This window comes from Capronia coronata, assembly GCF_000585585.1.
Source record: "Capronia coronata CBS 617.96 chromosome Unknown acBCG-supercont1.1, whole genome shotgun sequence".
NCBI lineage: Eukaryota > Fungi > Ascomycota > Eurotiomycetes > Chaetothyriales > Herpotrichiellaceae > Capronia > Capronia coronata.
In genome coordinates, this window is record NW_006912893.1 from 1,833,831 (window position 1) to 1,856,012 (window position 22,182).

General features: G+C 52.6%; 7 protein-coding genes across 7 annotated transcripts; 3 read left to right on the forward strand and 4 right to left on the reverse strand.

Moving 5' to 3' along the window:
• Positions 1 to 532: 532 nt before the first annotated feature.
• Positions 533 to 1,082, reverse strand: A1O1_00646 (histone H4; the record flags this gene model as incomplete). Its single annotated transcript, XM_007721563.1, has 3 exons — positions 533 to 588; positions 648 to 893; positions 1,073 to 1,082. The coding sequence occupies 3 exons, from the start codon at positions 1,080 to 1,082 to the stop codon at positions 533 to 535; spliced, it is 312 nt and encodes a 103-aa protein (XP_007719753.1).
• Positions 1,083 to 1,731: 649 nt separating this feature from the next.
• On the reverse strand, positions 1,732 to 2,647 carry A1O1_00647 (lectin, mannose-binding 2; the record flags this gene model as incomplete). Its single annotated transcript, XM_007721564.1, has 2 exons — positions 1,732 to 2,166; positions 2,252 to 2,647. The coding sequence occupies 2 exons, from the start codon at positions 2,645 to 2,647 to the stop codon at positions 1,732 to 1,734; spliced, it is 831 nt and encodes a 276-aa protein (XP_007719754.1).
• A 968-nt stretch (positions 2,648 to 3,615) lies between these two features.
• A1O1_00648 (uncharacterized protein) lies at positions 3,616 to 4,032 on the forward strand (the record flags this gene model as incomplete). The annotated part of the gene is made up of 1 exon (XM_007721565.1): positions 3,616 to 4,032. The coding sequence occupies one exon, from the start codon at positions 3,616 to 3,618 to the stop codon at positions 4,030 to 4,032; it is 417 nt and encodes a 138-aa protein (XP_007719755.1).
• Positions 4,033 to 5,086: 1,054 nt separating this feature from the next.
• On the reverse strand, positions 5,087 to 6,452 carry A1O1_00649 (AGC/PKA protein kinase; the record flags this gene model as incomplete). Its single annotated transcript, XM_007721566.1, has 3 exons — positions 5,087 to 5,465; positions 5,517 to 5,770; positions 5,823 to 6,452. 3 exons carry the CDS (start codon positions 6,450 to 6,452, stop codon positions 5,087 to 5,089), a joined length of 1,263 nt encoding a protein of 420 aa, XP_007719756.1.
• Positions 6,453 to 7,779: 1,327 nt separating this feature from the next.
• A1O1_00650 (uncharacterized protein) lies at positions 7,780 to 10,251 on the reverse strand (the record flags this gene model as incomplete). The annotated part of the gene is made up of 2 exons (XM_007721567.1): positions 7,780 to 10,144; positions 10,229 to 10,251. The coding sequence occupies 2 exons, from the start codon at positions 10,249 to 10,251 to the stop codon at positions 7,780 to 7,782; spliced, it is 2,388 nt and encodes a 795-aa protein (XP_007719757.1).
• Positions 10,252 to 10,785: 534 nt separating this feature from the next.
• A1O1_00651 (ubiquitin thiolesterase) lies at positions 10,786 to 13,167 on the forward strand (the record flags this gene model as incomplete). The annotated part of the gene is made up of 1 exon (XM_007721568.1): positions 10,786 to 13,167. One exon carries the CDS (start codon positions 10,786 to 10,788, stop codon positions 13,165 to 13,167), a length of 2,382 nt encoding a protein of 793 aa, XP_007719758.1.
• A 4,505-nt stretch (positions 13,168 to 17,672) lies between these two features.
• Positions 17,673 to 18,910, forward strand: A1O1_00652 (uncharacterized protein; the record flags this gene model as incomplete). Its single annotated transcript, XM_007721569.1, has 2 exons — positions 17,673 to 18,772; positions 18,838 to 18,910. 2 exons carry the CDS (start codon positions 17,673 to 17,675, stop codon positions 18,908 to 18,910), a joined length of 1,173 nt encoding a protein of 390 aa, XP_007719759.1.
• Between the last annotated feature and the right edge of the window lie 3,272 nt (positions 18,911 to 22,182).

The following is a 22,182-nucleotide window of genomic DNA, read 5'->3' on the forward strand; positions in this document are numbered from 1 at the left end:
AGTTTGACAAGATAACTTCTCACCATGAGAGACGTGGTTCCCGTTCCCATAGACCTGACCCGGCATGTACTGGGAAGCCAAGGGGAAGCCAAGGGGAAGCCATAACAGCCGCCGCCACTGTGTAAAGTAGCTTTGGCATTCAAGTTCAACACGACACGGCCTATATACGACATACAATGATTCTACTACCTTAGAACGACAGGAAACAAAGACCGTGAGAATGTGCAATTCAGTTTGATTGTTGGTTGCTGTTCATTAGACTTGAGCGTCTCTCGCTCTGTGAATGCGAGTCACTGCTATGTGTAGTCACGGTCCATCGACGGTGCAACTCCCCACGCACTTGACATCTGGATGAGCATAGCGCCAGAGTCCTCTGCAACCTCCATCTCAGCTACTGTGTGAATACAAGTCCCGTGCGCCATTTCATCATCCGTATCCATGAGCTCCGTAACCCATAGCCATAGCAAGAGCCATAGCCCTCTCTCAAGAAGACTCTAGAAGGTGTACCAGTAGATTTGTCTCGCGAACAAATCTAGCCACCGAAACCATAGAGGGTCCTGCCTTGTCGCTTAAGAGCATAGACGACATCTGAACATCTTGTTAGTGCTTGCCCTTTATCAACAGATCCATGTTGCGATATGACTTACCCAAAGAGGTGACGGTCTTTCTCTTAGCGTGCTCGGTGTAGGTGACGGCATCACGAATGACAGACTCGAGGAAGGACTTGAGGACACCGCGGGTCTCTTCGTAGATCATGGCAGAGATACGCTTGACACCACCACGGCGAGCGAGACGTCGGATGGCTGGTTTGGTGATACCCTGGATGTTGTCGCGAAGAATCTTGCGGTGACGCTTAGCACCTCCCTTGCCGAGGCCCTTGCCACCTTTGCCGCCTGTAGGAAGAGATGTTAGTATATCTCATGTAGTAGACGGTGATGCACAAGTCAGGGCTGAGTGAGGCAGGGGTGCTGTGCAACTTTGTCGCACGGACTGTGGTCGAGATCGGCAACAAGGTCCACACGCGACAACAACTGTGATAATTCATAACAGAATAATAGACGTGATTACTTACGTCCAGTCATGTTTGCTAAAGCGTTGAAGTGATGGGATGGATGAAGATGATAGAGTTGTGGATGGTTGGTTGATGGAGACGCGACAGTTGAGAAGCGACGGTTGGTGGCGGAGAAGTGCTAAAGCAGAGAGGAAGAAAGGGAAAGAGAGACAGAAGGAGGAAAGACAGGAATATAAGCGAATGCACGCAGTGCTGTGACAACGGCAGATCAGGCCGGGGCTTGGCGAAAAGATCAATGATCTGAGCACCGGCAGAGGATTATTACTACTACAGATAGTAAATCTAGGCGGTCGAGAATCAGGCACAAGAAGTGCTGGAAATCAGTCGCTTCTAAAGCCCTCGCTTTGGGCGCCGCTGATTGGCTGTGAGATTCAGCTTCAATGTTTCATGCTGATCTGCGATAAGTGACGTATCACGTGCAACGCTAGACTGCCTTAGTGCTGGCCGCTATAGAATCAGCCTCTAAGCCAAAACAGGACATCGACATCACAAGAGGAAGACAAGATCAAGTGCAGCAATCAGATCATGACAGAATAATTCAACTCCTATAGCTTTTGGGTGGTTGACTGTACACACATGAGCTGTCGTGATTTCGCATGCAAGAAGGAGTCAGGTCGTCCTCTGTAGACACTCGCTATCCCAACGCCGGCCCCTAAAACCTAGAACCCAGAGTACCGCTGCTTCTCCTTGTACTTGGTATAGCCAGCATAGCCGCCGCCAACCAAGCCAGCGAAGAACAGCAACTTGAACAAAAACCAGCCCCACCCACCACTCTTCTTCTCCCTTCTCCCTCTCGCACTCGCGCGCGCCGCAGCTGCAGCAGTTCTGCCCGCATTTGCCGCCACCGGATTGTACAGATTCCGCGTCTCCACGCTGATGATGTCGAAGTTGTCGGACAACTCGCCCGTGTGTGCGCTGAAGCCAATATAGGCCGTGTTGGGGAGCTTCAGGGGTTGCTGCTCTGTAGGTTCCACCTTGAAGCAGTCGATCCACGCATCCGCCGCCTTGTATTGGAGTTGCAGACTCAGCGACTTGTCTTGGAAGTAAGTCAGTTTCGCCTTGGTAGGGATTGAAGCGGAGCGCAGTCCGCGAGCCTGACGGTCATCACACTGGTCAGTCTGGAGGTCACACAAGAAGCCACGCCACAAAACTCTGTGGGTCACGTTTGCTCCTGCTTACCGAACAGCCAGCCAGCTCATTTGCCTTGCCATCGTTCGCGGCATCATACGTCGTCTTGCCGTCGCCTATCATGGCCATCACATAGGGAAACACCACTCCAGGCCGGTTGTTCTTGTACGTGTCGAAGAAGATGCCCAGGCCTTCAAACCGGTCCGCATGGCCAAACACCGGCCCTGGTTGTGCCCTCTCCTTTGTAATCCACATAGCAAATCCATCTCCATGCAGATGCCCCTTTCCATGTATTGAGAATTCAAACTCCACTTCCCAGTTCGTCGCGGTGATAGGTATTCGGGAGAAGAGCCAACCTGACTGTGATGGCAGGTCGGACGCCAGTCGAATGTACTGGTCTGCTCGGATGATCGTGTCGCCGCCAAAATCCCACCATCGACTGGACATGTCTGAGTCAAGGTACGGAGGCGCCAGACTGTGCGTGCGCAGCTATCATGTCGTCCACACCTGTTAGCTCCATTCAATGCGATTTCCATGGCTTCGCGCCATTGATCTTGGTATTGTACGGCACTGCTTACAGGAATGCTTTTCATAGAATTATCTGCCTCGACTGCTGCTCGCGTGCCCACGGTGTAGACCACCAGCAGCCATAATAGCCACCCGGCGTTGTCGAAGAGCCACATCTTTGTTGTGTGTGGTGTTCGCCACCAGTGCTCGACTGTCCTGCGCCAACGCGACTGCTAGGAAACGTGGAACTTAGGAATTGAAGTGACAAGAAAATCTGTCTAGTCAGAGCCAGCGCATGGCAACAAATGGGTACTGAGGAAGACAGAAATGTCACCTCGTGAATGGCTCCGTCCCTGGGGATCAATCGACGATTATGACTAGCAGTAAGGTCCTGTAGTATAGCACAGACGTTACCACAAACGTGTCCAGTTTACAGATGATGCGGTGCACTGGCAGGCAGGATAAACTACGGCTAAGGCTTGTCTTGTGGGGAGACCGATCGCCTAAACGCCGCAAATGCAAGTACAAGTAGGTGGCTTTTAACCACCAAGCCCACCAATGGCTTTACTCTCAGCTGTGGGAGACCTGCGGAAGAGTTGCCATATTCACTGCTATAGTTTTTTGAATTATGTAAACTTGCACGACCAACTTGTACAGAGAGAGACCTAGGCTGCGGAGTACATACAAAGAATCTTGAAGCTCTTGACATACTACTAGTAGTATATCAACTCAATAAGCACTGCCCTTCATACAATCACACCAACTAACTCATCCATCAACAACCCCCTCTTATCCAACCCAGTCGCCTTTCCCAGTCCAGTCCAGTGGTCACCTTACCTCTACCCGCCCTCAATCCTCCATCAAACCACTCGAGTCCCCAGAACCACAACCCAAATCCAACCAACAACATGTCGTTCGGCGGCTTCTTCGGTGGCGGCAGCAGCTCCGACAAAAACAATAACAGCAACACATCCTCATCCTCATCATCCTCATCTCCAAGCGGCTTCAGCGGTCCTCTGTCTTCGTCGTCATCATCATCTTCCGCCGGCGGATCCGAGACGCTCCAAAAACTCCAAGCCGCAGTCGCCGAACAAGCCAACGTGCAAAACGCCCGCATATTGATCTCCAAAGTGAACGAAGTCTGCTTCGCCAACTGCATCACTAACCCCGGGTCGAGCCTGAGCGGGGCCGAGAACAAGTGTCTCAACGCATGTATGGAGAAATACTTTGACGCCTGGAACGTCACCAGTCGGGTCTTCACGAATCGAGTGCAGAGGGAGAGTCTGGCGGCAGGTGCCGTTGGGGGTGGGAAGGAGTTGTTTTGAAAGGGGAGAGGAGAGGAAGAAATGAAGGAAAAAGAAAGGAGTTGGGAGGGGTTTGAGTTGTCGAGGGGAATTGGGTTGAATGGCCTTGCGTCGGGCCAGTTTCATGTCCAGGGAGCCGAGAGCAGCGGGATGGATGCTGGAATTGTCGAGGGAGGGCTCCAGTGAATTCGACACTGCATCGAGGATGGAGGGATTACATTGAACAAGGAAAAAACACCCTTCCATGTGTACCTTGTGCGACGAGCTGAGTCCAGATGTCCAGCCTCTTCACTCAGCAAGTACAGCAGCACTCGCTTGTGCCGTGTTCTGTCTGAATCACACAATCCCGGCTCTGAATGAACTAATCGAAGTCCTGGCGCATTAATGCGCACACCCAGGAGGACTTCGGAGATGGCGCCTCGAGGACAAGCACTGTATGTAGAATAGACAAAAGAACACCTCCACTGCTGTACCATATGGAATAAAAGGAACGGATTCGACTTCTCTCATCAAGCCGTGGCGGAGATCTCTTGTACTAGGCTGTTCTTTATAGCCACCGCAAACATGACAACACACAAGCTTGACTTGCGCACTTGAGCTTCTCACCAACATCTCGCATGTTACTTGGGCACGTCGGTGTTGTTCGGTTAAATCGTATTGCAAGCTGACTTAATAAGGCTTTAAAATGGGCCGGGGCACTCCATCTAGTAGGTAAATACATACAACCACCAATTAAGCCAGAGAGCCTTGCAATAGAATCCTCCCGACCAACACAATGCCACCAGTCGTTGGGGAGGAAGAGCCCTCCCCCAAGTTGCGAACCAACTTATTTCGTTGCTGGACTGCCTCAAGTGCAGTCAAATCATATCAAATGTTTTCGTGCATCGTGAAATACTGCATGGATATCATCGCCATGGCGCTACCACCTGCTCCTACAAGTCGATTGCTCCTCGTCATGAACGGCCACCGCCACGATTTTTGTTGTCGTGATGTTGCATTCAGAAATCCGTGAAGAAATGACCAAATCTGCCGACCACGTTAGTTCAGGCGGCACATCGAAAGGCGCCAGGATTACTCACGGATCGTCTCCCTTCTTGCCATATTCCTCTGTCTCCTCAGGATACTTGTCAAATTGACTGGCATCCCCCGCTCCGCCCTTCACTGGCGGCACATAAGGAGCATCGATGTCCTTCTTGAGGAGCCTTTCCCAAGTCACTTCTGCGAACCACGGATGATTCTTGATGTCAGCTGGACCACCATGTAAGTTGCCCAAGCGTTTCGTCAGATCGCTTGTGATCAGCTGCACCAGGAGGTCTTGAGCGTCATGATGTATATATGGGGGATATTTGACCCGCCCTTTCAAGATGTTCTCGTAGATCTTGACCGGAGAACCCCCATCCCAAAACGGGGTGAAGCCACACAGCATCTCGAAGATCAAAATCCCCAGAGACCACCTGAGACACGTTAGAACCACAGATAGACCTTTGCTCTCAGTACAAGCTCACCAATCAACGGATTTGTTGTAGCCTTTGGAAGCCACCACTTCTGGTGCTAGATAATCCGGGGTACCGCAAAGTGTCCATGTGATATCAGGTACCTCTTTGGCGAAACCGAAGTCGGTGATCTTGACGTGACCATGCCTATCCAGCAACAAGTTTTCGGGTTTCAAGTCTCGGTAGATGATGTTCTGCCCATGCAGATACTCGAGAGCCAATGTTACTTCCGCGGCATAGAATTTCGCGACAGGATTGGGAAAACGCTGCCAATGTCAGCTCCAATATCGTCAGAGTCACGTTGGAATAAAGTAGTACCTGTGACTTCCGAAGTAAACTGAAGAGCTCACCGCCCTCGATAAAGTCCATGACCATGTAGAGATTCTTGGAATCTTGAAATGTACCCCAGAGTGTGATGAGGAAGGGGTGTTTCACCCGCTGCAGCATTCTCCTCTCATCATTGGTATGTTCGATTTGTTTCATTTTGACAACCTGGGCCTTTTTCAAGACCTTGATCGCATAAAAACGCTGGTTGTGCTTGGACTGTACCAGGTGGACCCGCCCGAACGAACCTGTGCCCAGTGTCCTCTGAATTGTGAAATCGGACAGAGTATATTTGCCTTTGGTTTGCCTTGCCACTGGCTTGGAATCTACCACGCCAGCAGCAGGGCTTACCAGGTTCGCAATGTTCATATTGGGCGTGCCGTTATTCTCAGCTGATTTGCCATTGGGATCCGGGGTCGAGGTTACGGTAGTGGTGGTAGCTGCAGTCGATTGCGTAGGGGCATCTGAGGCAGTTTTGGTTGAGGATAGGTGTGAAGAGGTATCAGTCTTGGGTGAAGACTTGTAATGGATGGGATGGTGGCCGCCGCTGCCGCTGCTGGCCGACTTGTCTTCGGTGGACTCCTTCGTCTTCTTCTTCTTGAGCAGTCCCCCAAAGGTCGGCATTTGGGCGCGGGTGGGAAGCGCACGTTCCCAAAGAATGGAATGTTAAAAACAGAGGGAGATAAAAATGAGCTCGCAAGCCCGCCCGATTGGCAACCGACTCGACGTGCAGTGGGACAGAGCGAGGGAAGGGAGGATGGAGAGGGGAGGGGTAGCAGGAGCAAGGACCCAGCGAGGGAGGGCTCGTTTCGTTTCGTTTGCGGTGCGTAGCTTTGCGTTGTGCTTGGGCGTTGCCGGCGGGCTGGAAGCTGCAATGCAGGCCGATAAGCTCCAATCGAGAAGGGGATGTGCGCAATGTGCACTCGATGGCGAGACTGCACTGGACACAGACACTTCCAGATACCGTAACGGGAACGATTGAGGCTGCGGCGGATTCGAAGGGATCTTGGAAGGGGAAACAAGAGACAAGTAGCAGGTCAAGCTCTTGGAGTGATTATTACAGGTTTGAGCGATGGGGTTTCGAGCTCGAATCGAACTGGCACCCTGGGACGGGAACTCAACAGACAGGACCTTAGGACTATCTTGACAGAAGGAGGAGCTCTGCAGTGTGAGCGTTGTCGATGATTATTGGCGATGAGCAGCACCCAGATAGTAGTGAGTGAGTGGCCAGTGGCCAGTAGTGGACAATCAGTCAGTACCGCGAAAAGTACGTAGGTAGCTGTAGTGGTGAGCGACTGAAGGGTTACAGCCAGTAAGTAAGTACACGGTGATAGAAGCGGGCAGCATTGGCTGGGAATAGTATGTGTCTTCCCCTCCTCCTTCTCTCTCCTCTCTCGAAAGCATCAGTGGCAGAGTGCGAGTGACTGCAGTCTGGATGTCCTCATCGCTCGGGACGCGGGGAAAGCCTTTTGTTGTGCTGTGCGCGTACAGAGTACAGATAGAGTGGGTGGTACTTGTACTGTGATACGGTCCGTCCAGGTGGCCTGGTGGCAGCGTTGGGGCATGGTGTAGTAGTAGCAACTGTATGGGCGTCCCTATCGTCATATCGGCATATCGTCCAATTAGGTACCTACTCACCCCCCTCGTCAGTCCAGTCCCCCAGCCACGTATGTCACGGTCCACCACTGCCAGCGAGTTGATGGGGTTGCCGGAGGGCTAAGGAGCATCGATCCTCCCCTCCGCCAGGCGTGATGTCGCATTTTAGATTGACCACAGCAGCCGATAATCTGAGGGTGCCGGGCTTTGGAACCGTGAATCTTGCTGCTCGGTTGGCTGTGGAGAGGTACCTTAGGTAGGTACCTAACATGTGGGATGTAATAATGGTACGTATATAAAAGTATCGTTACTTTCCCACAGCCAACACCGACGTCTTGGTTCTTCAGAAACCGCGTCAAGCTCGCGAGAGTTTCATTTCTCGTGTCACTTCGTCCACTATCTCCTGCGCTTCTCCTGCGGTGCGTGCCTCAAAGTCATAGCGCTTCGATTCGTTAACTCGACGAACAACCAATCTGACAATCTTGGAGTGCTTCGTGCTGACTTTACACCGGATGATATCGCCAAATGCGATCGAACTGAATTTGGCGTTCGAGGTGTTGTCGGCAGGCATGACATGGATGAGGTCGCCGTCAAACACGAGGACACGCTGGCTCCCCTGCGCGAAAGGGGCGAGTTGTTTCCTCGTCACATAATACTTCTTGAAATTGCTCGCACTGGACATGAGATCTTGCTTCTGCGCCAACGGATGCATCGGTTGACCTTTCTTGACCTTCTTTGGGCCCTGGATGTCCAGCAGGAGAGGGGCGTTGGGCGAGGAGCTGCCCGGTGAGCCGGTCAGACTCGTGACACCAGCTCCAAATCGTTTTCGCACCAACTCCAGGTCAGATCGAGGACCCAATGCCTCAACTGTCCGATCCAACGGCGCGACTGTATTTGTTCCCGCCACTTTCAGCACGAACCCAGCCTTCTCCAGGTTCCAGCGCTTGCAGACGTGATCGAGGATTTCGGCAATGTAGCTGTCCGTGGAAAGTTCCAGGGTCGTCGTCTGGGCGGACATGTCGATATCAAAGTAGCGCACCCTGATGGTCTTGGTCCTGCCCATGCGAGGTGTGGCCTGGGGTCCCGCTGGTGCAGGCAAATCCGCCGGTGTTAAAGAAGCATTGCTCAAGGCTGATGTGAAAGGCTGTCCGGCCAACAGGATGTTGTTCTTCGGCAGTGGCCCTCGATGGACTGTAAACGGCTGTGTTTGTGGGGCTGGAGGGTCTGGAGCCGCAAGTGGCAAGCCTTCTTCTTGAGCCGTCGGTATGTACTGCGGCGTTTCCTTCTTGTTGGCTTCTAGTTGGGAAGGTGATGCTTCAACTAGAGCAAACTCATCGAATGGCCGTTCTCTGGACCGCATTCTGCCGCCACGGTTATTGTTGTATGTGAAATCTGTCACTGGCCGTGTACGGACCAGCGGTGGGAAGTCGTAGTCCACTTCTCCGTCCTCTACCATTCGCAGGGTCCACTTGTTCACGTCGAGTTGCCCTTCACTGAGAGGTGGTTCTCGTCCTTCTTTCATATAGCTCCACAGACTGAGACCAATCGCCTCAGCAACTGTGACTGGGTTGTCATCTTTTGACGTTCTTGCTAATGGCATCTCAAACGACTTGGTAGGACTTTTGGAAAAGGGTGCGTATATTTTGATCCAGAGGGGATTGGGGGACCCCTTCCCAGACAATGTAGCAAAGGCCTGCAGCGGATTGCTTGGGGCCTTTCTTTGGGCGTTGAGTGCTGCGGAGAGCAAACTCTTCGGTTTTATCATGCTGATTGGCCGCGGAGGAGGTAATTCCTGTAATCCTGGCAAGGTCCTCTGCTTTCTTGGAGAATCTGAAGGAGGTATTCGAGGCGTAGACCGTGGAAGGCTGCTTAGGATTAGGGGCGAAGAGGTGAGGTTCGTCTCTTCCATGGTATTCAGCAGGGAAGTGGAATCGATTGTGTCTCCCAGTTCCGAGGACATTGCCGACCCGACAGACTCTGCATCAGAGTCATCTTGCTCCGGCCCTGCTCCATTATCCCCCCCAGTCAGCCCAGCAGCACCGTGATTTGGGAGTGGTGCCGATTTGGACGTCTGACCGGGAGGAAGTCGACGACGTTGGAAATAGGCCGGATTTACTTCGTTCTCCGATGACAAGTCACTGCTGGTTGTGGTGTCGCGTCGGGCACGAGCTTTGACGGCTTCCACTGCTCCGAGCGATCCAGTGCGAGGTCTGTTGTCTATTGAAGGCTTGGAAGGCGAGGTCGTCACAATCTCCGGACCATTGCCACTGATTGGAGAGGAGTCAGCGCGGTGACGGGCTGGCATCTTTGCAAAGCGGATCTGTTGGGCAGCGCGCTGAGCACCTTCGGCCTCTTCCTCCGACTCGTCCGTAAGATCACTGCTGTCATCATCGTCGGCGTGCTCCTTCTTCCGCCTCCGTCTGATGTTGAAGCCCGGACCTATAGTATCGTTGCTCGTCCTGCCAGTGACGAGGCCACCTTCGTCTTCCTCGTCACCCTGCGAGTTCATAAGTTGAAGGTCCGATCCATTCTGGAAATACTCGGTACTGATAGACGTGGGTATGGGCGGAGAATAAGTGCGTTGAACAGGATCCGCAGACCAGCCAGCAGCACGAAACGCCGCCGTATTCAGAATGGAGGAGTTGACGTCGATCAATCGTTCAGCAACACCATCTTTGACGTTGGCCAGAAAGGAAGTTCGAAGATACCAGACTGCGAAGCTGTAGTCTTGGTTCAGCAAAGGCGGGTAATCGGCAGCACGGCCACAGTAATTCAGAGCTGACAATGGAAAGACATTAACTCACTCTTCGTTCTGCAGAAGCGCCATGGCTGGACTCCTGACCAGTGATCAAATAAAAAGGAGCGGGTTGGACGGTGGAAATCTCAGGTGGCGGGCAGTCTAGTCGAGGGTTCCAAAGAGAAGCCCCATCAAGACTCCTGCGTCTACATGTACCCCATGAACACGATCCGGTATCTTTGGAATGCTTGATGGAGAACGAAGTCCTTTTAACCTCAGAGATGGTAGGTGTAGTCTGAGAGGTGACACGACAACAGCCCGTCGCGGGGTTGCAACCTGCAGTGATTTGGGGTTGCGGGAGGCTGAGGTTCCTGGCCAATCGGAGCGATGTCGGTCATTTAACTCGCAGCATGTCGTCAGCCTTGCACTAAATCCCTGGCACTAACGCCTAAGGTGGTAATAAGTTACGTTGCGGGCAACTTGAACTGCGGTGGAAGGGATTAAACTGCGCTCTTGTGCTTTCTACCTTCACCACTTCTCACCGTTTTCTTCTCACACCGGTTCCCTCACATCAGCATCCCTCTCTCACGCTCTTCTGTCCTCCCCGACCCTATCTGATCCAGCATGGAATGCCCACACGTGCACTCAGACGACCTCAGACCTCCTAGAGCCAACCAAAGCGTGTACCGGGAAGACTGCACTCAGTGTTTTGACTCGATAGACGATGATGCTGGGCTTGATGTCTGCCTGCGCTGCTTCAACGGTGGCTGTGCCGGGGAAAGAAATCATTCTTTACTGCACTACACTTCCACGGGCCATCCCTTAGTACTGAATATCAAGCGAACGAGACGACGAATTCACCGAGATGAGCCTCCAGCTAAACTTACCAAACTTGCCATTGCCGCCGAAACAGAGGAGGACAGGTACGAGACGACTACAACAGTCAAGTGCTATGCGTGCCAGATACAAGATGTGGACAAAACTTCTGGAAACCTCCTAGCCGTTGTAGATGGTGTCATGAAAGCCATGACGTTTGCCAAACAGGAGGAAGTCAAGGCGTGGGAACAGGAGTTCGTACCCTGCGAACACACACTCTACCTCGAGCAGCAGCCGAGCAGGCAGATCGAGTCTCAGAATCTGGGATCATGCTCCAAGTGTGATTTGAAAGAGAACTTGTGGCTCTGCCTGGAGTGTGGCAATCTGGGATGTGGGCGGGCCCAATTTGGTGGCGTGGGTGGCAACTCTCACGGCCTCGCCCATGCCACGGAGAAAGGTCACAGTGTTGCTGTAAAGCTCGGATCTATCACTCCAGAAGGAAATGCTGATGTCTACTGCTACAAGTGCAATGAAGAGAGAATTGACCCAGAACTGGCCAAACACCTCGCCCATTGGGGTATCAATATTGCCGAGCGGGAGAAGACCGAGAAGAGCCTGATGGAAATGCAGGTGGAGCAAAATCTGAAATGGGACTTCTCCATGACCACGGAGGATGGCAAGGAGCTGTCCCCTGTCTTTGGACCAGGCTTTACAGGACTGAAGAACATCGGCAATAGTTGTTATTTGGCCAGTACGGTACAGTGTCTATTCTCGCTCCCAGAGTTTCAACAACGTTACTACCTCCCCGACCAACCTCCGCCCAACGCTAACTCGCCAGCTGAAGACCTCGAGACGCAACTGCGGAAGCTCGCTGACGGCATCCTGTCTGGTCGGTATTCCTACCCGGATAGCAATGTCCATGCTTCTCCCGACAACCCTGAGGTGCCACACCAGAAGGGTCTTTCCCCGGCCATGTTCAAACACCTCATCGGCCGAGGACACGAGGAGTTCTCCACGATGAGACAACAAGATGCCTTCGAACTGCTCCTGCACCTACTCAAACTCATCACTATCTCCAATAACGCCAATCCTGCCCAAGACCCTGTGCAATCGTTTCGTTTCGCTCTCGAACAGCGTCTACAGTGCCTGAGCTGCAAGCGCGTTCGATATCGAACGGATGAACAGGAGAACATCTCGATCCCGGTCCCAGTTCGCAGAAAGCAGGTATCCAATGGAGAGGGAACACCTCAAGACTCAGCCAAAGGATCCGAGTTCGAACCGGTGTCGCTTAAAGAATGTCTGGACATTTTCACTGCTTCGGGAACAGTTGAGTTGACATGCCCAGCTTGTGGCTCCAAAGCTGGATTCTCCAAGTCATCAAAATTCAAAACGTTCCCGAAGAACCTGGCCATCAATCCGCTCCGTTTCGAAATCATCAATTGGGTGCCGACTAAGCTTGACATTCCTGTGGAAGTACCCGATGGAGCTTTTGACATTAGTAGTTACAAGTCGCAAGGATTGCAACCGGATGAGGAAGAACTGCCCGAAGATGCGGACGTAGGAGGCTCTGGGTCGGCTTCAGCGGCATTCGCTCCGAATGAGGCAGCTCTCAGTCAGCTTGAGTCCATGGGTTTCCCTCGCGTTCGATGTGAGAAGGCACTGCACGCTACTGGTAATGCAGATGCGGAAGCGGCTATGAATTGGCTGTTCGCACATATGGAAGACCCTGACATTGACGAGCCACTCAACCTCGGCGGTGCCTCCTCGACTGGTGATTCCGGCGATGATGCGGACAAGATTGCTCAATTGGGTGATATGGGCATCAGCGCACCACAAGCGCGGAAAGCTTTACGAGAGTGCAATGGCGATGTCAACCGAGCGCTAGACTGGGTGTTCAGTCACCCAGATGAGCAAGGGGACTTTGGTGAAGACGCTGCTTCGGGTTCCGCTCCATCGAAATCTCTTCCGGGGAGCGATCAATTGCCGGCGAAATTTGAGCTTCAAAGCATTGTGTGTCACAAAGGAGCCAGCATCCATGCTGGTCATTACGTTGCGTTCATCCGGAAGGAGATCCCCGGTGAAAGCAAGGAGAAACAATGGGTGCTATTCAACGATGAGAAAGTCGTCAAGGCGGTCGACGTCGATGAGATGAAGAAGTTTGCATATATCTACTTCTTCCGGATGGTTTGAAGGAGAGACCGAAGTACACCTGGCCATCGGCACAAAAGAAGATTGGCCTTCACCTGCTGCTTCGGAATTGCTGTGGAGATGTCGAAGTATTCTTGTTAGACCTTAACTAGCCAGATCCACGCCGTCAAACGTAGAGTCGATGGCACAAAAACTCGCCCGCTTGGTTCTTGTAGCCGGAAACAGTGTATCACTGGCTCTTTGGGGAGTCGCTGCAATAGTTACTGGTTGTCATGGCCATCACATAATCCGTCTACCGTAGTCCGTCGCTGTGATGACTCTCTGTACACAGTACTACTGTGTACCGACAAGATAAGCACCTGATGACTCGGCAATGGTAGGATGACGTCGATTGAACGGTCACGCAGTCCTCGCAGTCCTCGCAGTTCTAGATTGTGGGAAGAAGATCATCGCTACTCCTGCGGGTTAATACAACTCAGGGAAGTAGGTGAGTACCTGTTCATGGTGTATCGTATACCTAGATCACTCGCCACCGCAAGACCTAGTTGTCTTATGCGGTTTGATCCTGAAGGGTGAGTGAAGTCCGCTTCTAGGCGCGATCTAGAAGGGAATCGAGGGGTCTCGCCACGGTACCGAATCTGCCGCGTATCAGTACTCGTCCCGACTCAGCGTCATTAGCCCTTGACCGATCTCCTCGACTGAGCCTGGAAAGGCGTGAGAAAGCAGGTTGAGGAGAGTCCAGTGAAGCCTGGCCGCTACCACGTGAGTCCGTCGGTCTTCTGGGAATGATGGGATATGCTGGCTTCCCAAGGTATCCGGCAGTCCCCTGGGTCCATTCACGTTCTGTGAGCGATTGGGATGGCGTTGGCAAACCGAGTTGTGTCCACGATGAGCTTGATAGTCAGTCAGCAATATTGCCCAGACAGATTTCGGTGGGTTGTGGAGGTTGGAGGTTGCTGGTTTGCTGGCTGAGGGTCGATTTAACGTTGCCTCTAGCTTGATTCATCAGGTGGGGCCGCATGTGGACAAGGAGAGATCCCGCTATGCCTGTTCAAGCTGTCAGGACCACATTTCCCTGATTGGTCGGCGCCACTTGCCCACTGCAGTGCTAGGCTTTGGGACTCTCTCTCGCGCTCTCTCACTTCCACAGTTCTACATCAACCACCTACACATAGAGCAATTTCAAGTGCTACGTGCATAAGATCTTGAGCCCGTCAACACCAGCTTCTGGCACAATGTCGGCACGAGGAAGACGGAAACGGTAAATATAAAGCTGGAGATCGGTAGCGGCAATCTCGTTCAAAGTATGCCAGACTTTCACACCAGTTTCTTTCACAATGCCTGAGCCTGAAGGTACAGTCTAGTGCTGTGGATCCAAAAGCGCTATACAGTTGGGTTACCCGAATACCATACTGACAATATGTCGCAATATCTTTCGCACCCCGGATAGATCATCACAGGGATGAATATTGGAGGGATAGATCCGTATCTTTGAGTTGCAGTCGCCTTCTGAATCATGGCCATGGGACAAGGGTATCCTGGTCCCCTTGTTGACTATTTATTCGCTTAAAGGATGTCAGGTTTGTGGCATCGAGCCTCCTTTACGACGACTTTGGCTCGTGTGGTCCATCTCACTCTCATCACCTCGCTTGTTGCCTTGGATATGATGATTCCAATTAAACCTGACGGAGGCCTTTGCATTTGATTCTTGAAGCTGCCAGGCTGGGTGTTGTACTGTGCAGGAAGCCTTTTGACAGACACACGAAAGATCCCCCTTGATTTCCGAGGAGGGAATGCATTGCTTCTTTGAACAGGCTCGGAGTCTCTATTGCGCTCTGATCAGGCCTTGAAATCACACCATATCCTCAACCGCAAGACAGTCGAAGGCTTCGGCACTTCATGACTGGGGATGTAGCCCTGATACAGAAAGCAGGAGGTCGCCGCAAAGAAGCGTCCGTCGGGCCACCGCCGGCTGGGATGTCCGAGGTGATGGGACGTCTGCTATAATAATACGAGCATGCTTGTCGTCCAGCTCGACAGGGGCCTTGTGAGAGTTTCCAGACTTCGGCAGACGGATGCCCAACCGGCCTGGGCTAACCCCACTGGTAGCCCTATAAGAACAAAGCTCATCACCAGCATGTGTGGTCGAGTCAGTACGTGCACCTGTCATCGACCAGGCAGGGACCCAGGGTGATTGCCGGAAATATGATTTCCGAGTCTGTGGGGGATCCACAGAGATCCCTGAGACGGATGGAACACAACCAGGTCGTTTGCTCATTGCTTAGCGCTGGGCCTGGATCTGTCAGAACGTCGATGACAGCTCCCGAGCCCAACAACCTGTCCCAAAACAGCGACACCACTAAAAGACGTGTCAACATATGGATCTTCCTTGCCAGCTTAGGTAAGTACAGCCATGGCGTCAGCTGGGCCTTCACAAAGATCCCCACTCCCTTCTGTCTACTCCATCCCTGGACGCTCTCTTAGCAACAGTCCCCTTTTTTCCTTTCTGTGCGAAGTGCACCACGCAAAAGAGCGCGACGTGTGATTTTCGAATCTATGGGGATGGACACTCTAAGACTACATTTCTTTTCTCCTCCGCAGCAGAGTAGAAAGCGCCTCATCGGATCTCAGGAGTCTAATCAGGGGCTATTGAATTGAACATGCAGAACAAGGCCGACGGGGTCTTGATTCCCCCTCGCAGCCCTGGATGTGGCGCCGCCCACCAGATCAAAGCAACCGCATACACCTACTATCCTAGACCCTTCGCTTAAAAGCTTGCGTTTGGGCTGCAGACTTTTACGTATACAATTCCGAGCTCTGAGGCTGAGCAGTGAGCAGAGACCTTCAGGGCTTACAACGCTCGGTCCGCTCCCTCCGAAGATTGGCCCTGAATCTGCCCAGGCTACTGCTGATGCTCCTGTGCCCCGAGAAGCTTGCGTGGCAAATGGTAAGATGAGCGCTCGTCACTTCGAGTTCTCGGTACACGCGTTCTGACACCGCACGGTCATGTGACTAGAAAAGATGTGTCACGACTTACAACTTTATGTCAACGTCTAAATTTGCAGCGTCAACGTGGTGAGAGGGAGCCTTTCCAGTAACCAGACAGATATCATGGAAACTGTTCAGAATGTGGAATCCTCTATCCTTGGCATGCCTGGAGTCAGAGAACAGATCTGGAGGCACGCGTGGCTGGGCTTGAGAGGAGAGCATCGGTCTCTCAGGCATAATGGTCGATATCCTGCCTCCAGATTCAGGGAGATGGAGGCAAGCCAAGAGACATAACAGACCACAGCCAATCACAAGACATCGGTAGGAAGCGGCATCTCCGATGGAAGAAGCAACTCAAGGAGGATGCAAGCACCCAATACCCGCTCGTTATTCCGGACGGACTAAAACTGAGATTCTAGCCCGGGAAGACCTCGAAGACTTTCCGGACTCGGAGTCCAGACACAATTCATGGCCAGCCTCCCCTGGCCCATGTTCAACTCCCAGACGACCCACAAGGAGCAACTTGAAGCTCGGGTTGCATCCGGTCGTGCTGTCGTCTCGTACTTGGGTGTATCTTGACGATGGCTTCGCTTGATGACAATGACATCTGTGTCTTTCAGAGCTGAACCCCCAAAGCTCTGTGTGCTTGTGCTTGTCCCTTGAAAGGGCTCATGAATGTGGCAGGGTCAATCTCGCGCCATTTCCCCTCACAACCAACAGAGTATCTCATGGTAAGGATTCCTGTGACGGTGGCGCCATACCTCCTGTCTATAATCTGTCGTGGTCCCTTTGTTGCCAGTGTCTCATTGAGACATTCGGAAACGATGCCAGGCTATACGAACCAGGAGTATGATTACTCTCCAAGAACATGAAGACTCTGTCTACTCATTGGAGGTCCACAGGAGGTACTCCTGTCTTGAGTCAAAGCAGGGGGCATCGCGAGACGTCTTCCTATATGTGACAATACCGCATGTCTCGCTATTGACACTTGGCATGCCTGCCCGAGCTTCACAATTCACGAGAACCAGCAAGAAAATATTGGTCAAGCTTGAAGTTCAGCCTTCGGTAGAAGCTACGGCTATACCAGGAACCTGATGCTAAACACCGCACGGTCGACGCTTTGAGGTGACAAGATGTCCTCGCATTTGATGCTTTCCCAATCTCCTCGATGCCTGCCTACACCTGCGTGCCATCAGGTCCAAAACCATGTCCTCGGCCGTGGAGGTGGAGTCCAGCTGGACATAGTCAAGCTGTCATGTCCTTCTATTGAATACTATCCGCGACCAAAGGGGTGAGTGCTCTCCATTCTACCGCATGGAATCGCGTGCAATCAAGTCCAACACGATGTCCTCGACAGTGGAGGTGGGTCGAGCTTGATATAGGCAGGTCTGTCATGTTCTTCTGTTGAGCACTGTGTGCGACAAAAGGGGTGAGTGCTCTGTCCAAGCAGTGAACGTATAAAACACCCCTTCATCGACGTGATACCATGCCTTGCAACCATCGATTCTCTCTACAGTCACTCGTTCACATTGCTCTCTTCTTGTTTGTTTTCACCGATCATGAAGCTATCAGCATTGGTGGCCTTCAAGGCTGCACTGACCTTGGTGGCCAGCACGGCAGTGTCCGGGGAAATCCTGACCACCATTGAGCCTTGCCCCAGTGCCACAGCGCTCAGCTATGCACCCATCACAGTCTCTGCTCAGTACCAGCCAGTCTCTACCTGCAACCCCATGACTGCTTGTGTCAAGGGCCAATGTTCGACGATCTACCCGTTCACGACCTACCCCTATGTCTCCACCGTGGTTCCTTGCGCGTGGAACGGAACAATCACGCAGACGACAACTGTTACCGACATCAAACAACCTTTCCGAGCCTCTGAATACCTTGAGACCCTGACCCAAGTTACGGCTGTTCCATCAGCGCCTAAACAGCGTGGGAAAATCTGGGTTGACTGGTTCCATAAGGAGAAACAAACAAAGACGCAGACCTCTCTGTATGAAACGGTCACTAGACGCGCAGGGGCACCGTTCAACGAGATCGGACCTCTGGCCGTACCTGGCTATGACGGTAGTGGGTTGTGCCACAAATGTATCCAGCCCGACGGACGTCGTTCGCAGCTGTTGGCTGTCGTGGAATGCCGATTCGGTATTGGTCTATCGGGCAAAGAATATCAGAAATGTGTTGAGTGGTATGAGATGTGGATTGAACAGCCACCCATGTCTACGGCTGTCGAGGCCGTCTGCTCCAGCGCGGGAGAGATCCCAAGTGCTGGCGTCTATACGTGGACATTCCCGCAGATCGCACCTCCTGTCATCACCACTACCACCAAAACCGTCACTGTGACGACCCAGGGCCGACCCTCCATCACTTTCCAGCCTGAGGTACATACCTTCCCAGGACAGCCGTGGAATGCCTACGTGACCAAGTCCTTTTCGGGACCGACCACTTTCCACTTCGAAGTACACATCACCAAGACCATCATCTTGAACCTGCCTTGCTTCACTCAACCTGCAGAAACCACTCGCACTGTCTCCGTTCCATACCCGTCCGGTGTTGGTCATGGCAAACCTGGCTGGTGGCCTATCCCTGGAGGAGACGCAAGTTGGTTGCAGACGAAGACTGCCGGCCAAGCATGGCAAGACTGGAACCCAACGGCCTCGTCGGGCCTCTCTTCTACAGGAGGCCCATCCAAGATCAGCTCAGCAACGTCTACCACACTTCCAGGAACGAGCAGCTCAACCGGTGCAGCCACTGTGTCTTCCTCTACCCACTCCACCATCGATGCTTCCTCCTCTAGTGGTGCCGGTACTGGTACTACCTCCTCTTCTACCGACACTGCAGCTGTTAGTGTCGGCTCTTCCTCCTCTGCGGGTGCTGTTACTGGTGGTTCGTCCTCTTCTACCAGCTCTACAGCTACCTTCTCTTCCTCTTCCGGTGATGTTGTTACTGGTGGTTCGTCCTCATCGACAGGCGCTGCAGCTACTAGCTCCTCCTCCGGCGGTGCTGTCACTGGCATTTCATCTTCTATCAACACCGCGGTCAGTAGCCCAACTTCTTCCAGCACTATTGTCGTTGGTGGTTCGTCCTCTACTACCGGTGCTACAGCTACTAGATCATCCTCCTCCACCGGTATTGTCACTGGTAGTTCGTCCTCTTCCACCAGCACCACAGCCACCAGCTTATCCTCCTCCGGAAGTGCTAGTACTGGTGGCACATCTTCTGTCATTACCGCACCCAGCAGCCCGACCTCTTCCGGCAATGCTGTCACTGGTAGTTCGTCTTCTTCTACCGGCGGCGCATCGTCTACCAGCACTACAGCCAGCAGCTTGACCTCTTCCAGCAGTACTGCCACTGGTAGTTCGTCTTCTGCTGCCGGGAGCACATCCTCTGTTACTGTCAGCACCGCAGCCAGCAGCCTGACCTCTTCTGGCAATACTGTCACCAGCAGTTCGCCTTCTACCAGCAGCACTGTTACGACTAGCTCGTCATCTTCTACCGGTACCGCAGCCACCAGCTTGATCTCTTCCGGCAGCACATCCTCTATCAGCACGGTAGCCAGCAGCTCGTTACCTTCCAGCAGTACCTTTGCTAGCGACTCCTCTTCTGTCAGCACGACAGCTGGCAGTTCGCTCTCTTCTAGCAGTTCTGTTACCAGCACTTCGTCCTCTATTAGCACGACAGCTGGTAGTTCGTCGTCTTCCAACAGCGCCCCGACTAGCAGCTCGTCGTCTTCCGGCAGTTCTGTTGCTGGCAGTTCGTCTAGTGGCACTATTACGAGCGGTTCGTCTTCTTCTACCAGCAGTGCCGGCAGCTCGGCTTCTATTAGCACGACAACTGCTAGTTCGTCCAGTGTGCCGGTTAGCAGCCAAACCTCGTCCGGCAGCACTATCTCGGGCAGTTCGTCTTCGTCTACCGGCAATGCCGACAGCTCGTTGTCTTCCAATACCCTGACTAGCACTTCCACCTCTATTAGCACCACAGCCGGCAGCTCGTTGTCTTCTAGCAGCATTACTAGCGGCGGTTCGTCCTCTGGCAGCGCCACAACAAGCAGCTTGTCGTCCTGGTCAAATATTATCACATCTGCCAGTACGACCTCTACTGCAACGATAAATCCCACGGGAACGGGATTCTACATTCAAATCAGCGGGACCCCGGTGTCTGCTTCTCTACTACCAAGACAGACTGTCGACGGCTTTCTCGCTTTCGACTCTGACAACCGGGGTATCGTGGTCGGTGACCTTTCTTCAGCAGCTTTGATTTTCAAGAGTGACGACGGTACCTCCTTCCTATCCAACAGTCAGATACTGGGTACAGCAAGGCGCGTCACATCTTTAGTCCAACGCTTCTTGGACTATCCCACCGGATTTGCTGTTTGGGAGATTGTCCGGGGCAGATTTGCACAATTGGCCGACACAGCAGGATTTTGCTTCGACAACGGGTTTGTCTTCGCGTATCTTACAACTGAGCTATGTGAAAACCCCATCGTCTTCGTTCCTACCAGTAAGTTTGGTCCCTGATATTCGAGAAATACCTGGTACTCACTCACAACCATTAGCTCCCGCTACAAGCACGACCATCGGCTCTACGTCAACCAGCAGTGGGAGCACTTCTTCATTCACATCGACAGGAGGCGTCGGCTCAACAACAACTGCGACAGGTTCAAGCAGCACAAACTCCGGGTCTGCATCTTCCTCTTCTTCTAGTATTGGAAGCAATGGGTCTTCTACGTCTTCGGCTTCCGTGGTCCTGCCAACATCAGCAACCAGTACTGGAACGTCTTCGTCGAAATTTAGCTCGTCAATCACGGCTGAAATCTCGAGTAGCTCCCCCACTGGTGCTATCACCACAACTGGTATCTCAACCGGCTCTTCGACTGGCTCCTCGACCGGCTCCTCGACTGGCACTAGTATCTCGACTGGCACTTCTTCTGGATCTGGGATTTCCACGAGCTCTTCTGGATCTGGTCTCTTGACGACCACTTCCTCCGGCGTTTTCCCCAGCTCTTCTGCCAGCTCTTCTTCTGGTTCTACCCCTGGAACTAGCATCTCAACGAGTAATTCCTCTGGATCTTCCTCTGGATCTGGTCTCTCCACAAGCACTTCCTCCGACGTTTTGACCAGCTCTTCTACTGGATCTACCACAGGGACTAGTATCTTGACGAGTACTTCCTCTGGGATCTCGACAAGCACTTCCTCTGGGTCTGGTATCTTCACAAGCACTTCCTCCGGCTTTTTGACCAGCATTTCCACTGGCTCTTCTACCAGCTCTACCACTGGAACTGGTTCTTCGGCTGTTATCTCCTCTGGAAGTTCGATCAGCGTTGCTACTAGCTCTTCTACTGGAACAGGTGTTTCAACTGGTGCTTCCTCTAGTTTTTCTACTGGCACTTCTACTGGTACTTTTTTAAGTGCTTCTTCAAGCACTTCCGCTGGCTCTTCCACAGGCACTGGTATCTCGACTGGTTCTTCTTCTGGCATTTCATCCACCGGCACTTCTACTGGCACTTCCGCTGGCTTTACCACCGGAAGTGGTTCTTCGACCGGTACTTCATCTGGGATTTCATCTGGAATTTCGACCAGCGTCGCTACTAGTTCTTCTTCAGGAGCGGCTGTCTCAACTAGTGCTTCTAGCATTTCCTCTGGCATTTCTACAGGCTCTTCTACTGGTACTGGTGTCTCGACTGGTTCTTCCTCAGGCGTTTCAACTGGGTCTTCCCTAGGCGTTTCAACTACCGCCTCTTCTACCATTACTCCTACTAGTGGTTCGTCAACAAGCATTTCGACTGCCTCTTCCACAGGTACTGGTGTCTCGACTGGGTCTTCCTCCGGCATTTCGACCAGTGGCTCCTCTACCAGTACTTTGACCAGTGCTTTCTCTAGCATTTCCGCTGGCTCTTCCACAGGCACTGTTATCTCGACTGGTTCTTCTTCTGGCATTTCATCCACCGGCTATTCTACCGGCTCTTCCACCAGTGCTTCTACCAGTGCTTCTACCAGTGCTTCTACCAGTGCTTCTACCAGTGCTTCTACCAGTGCTTCTACCAGTGCTTCTACCAGTGCTTCTACCAGT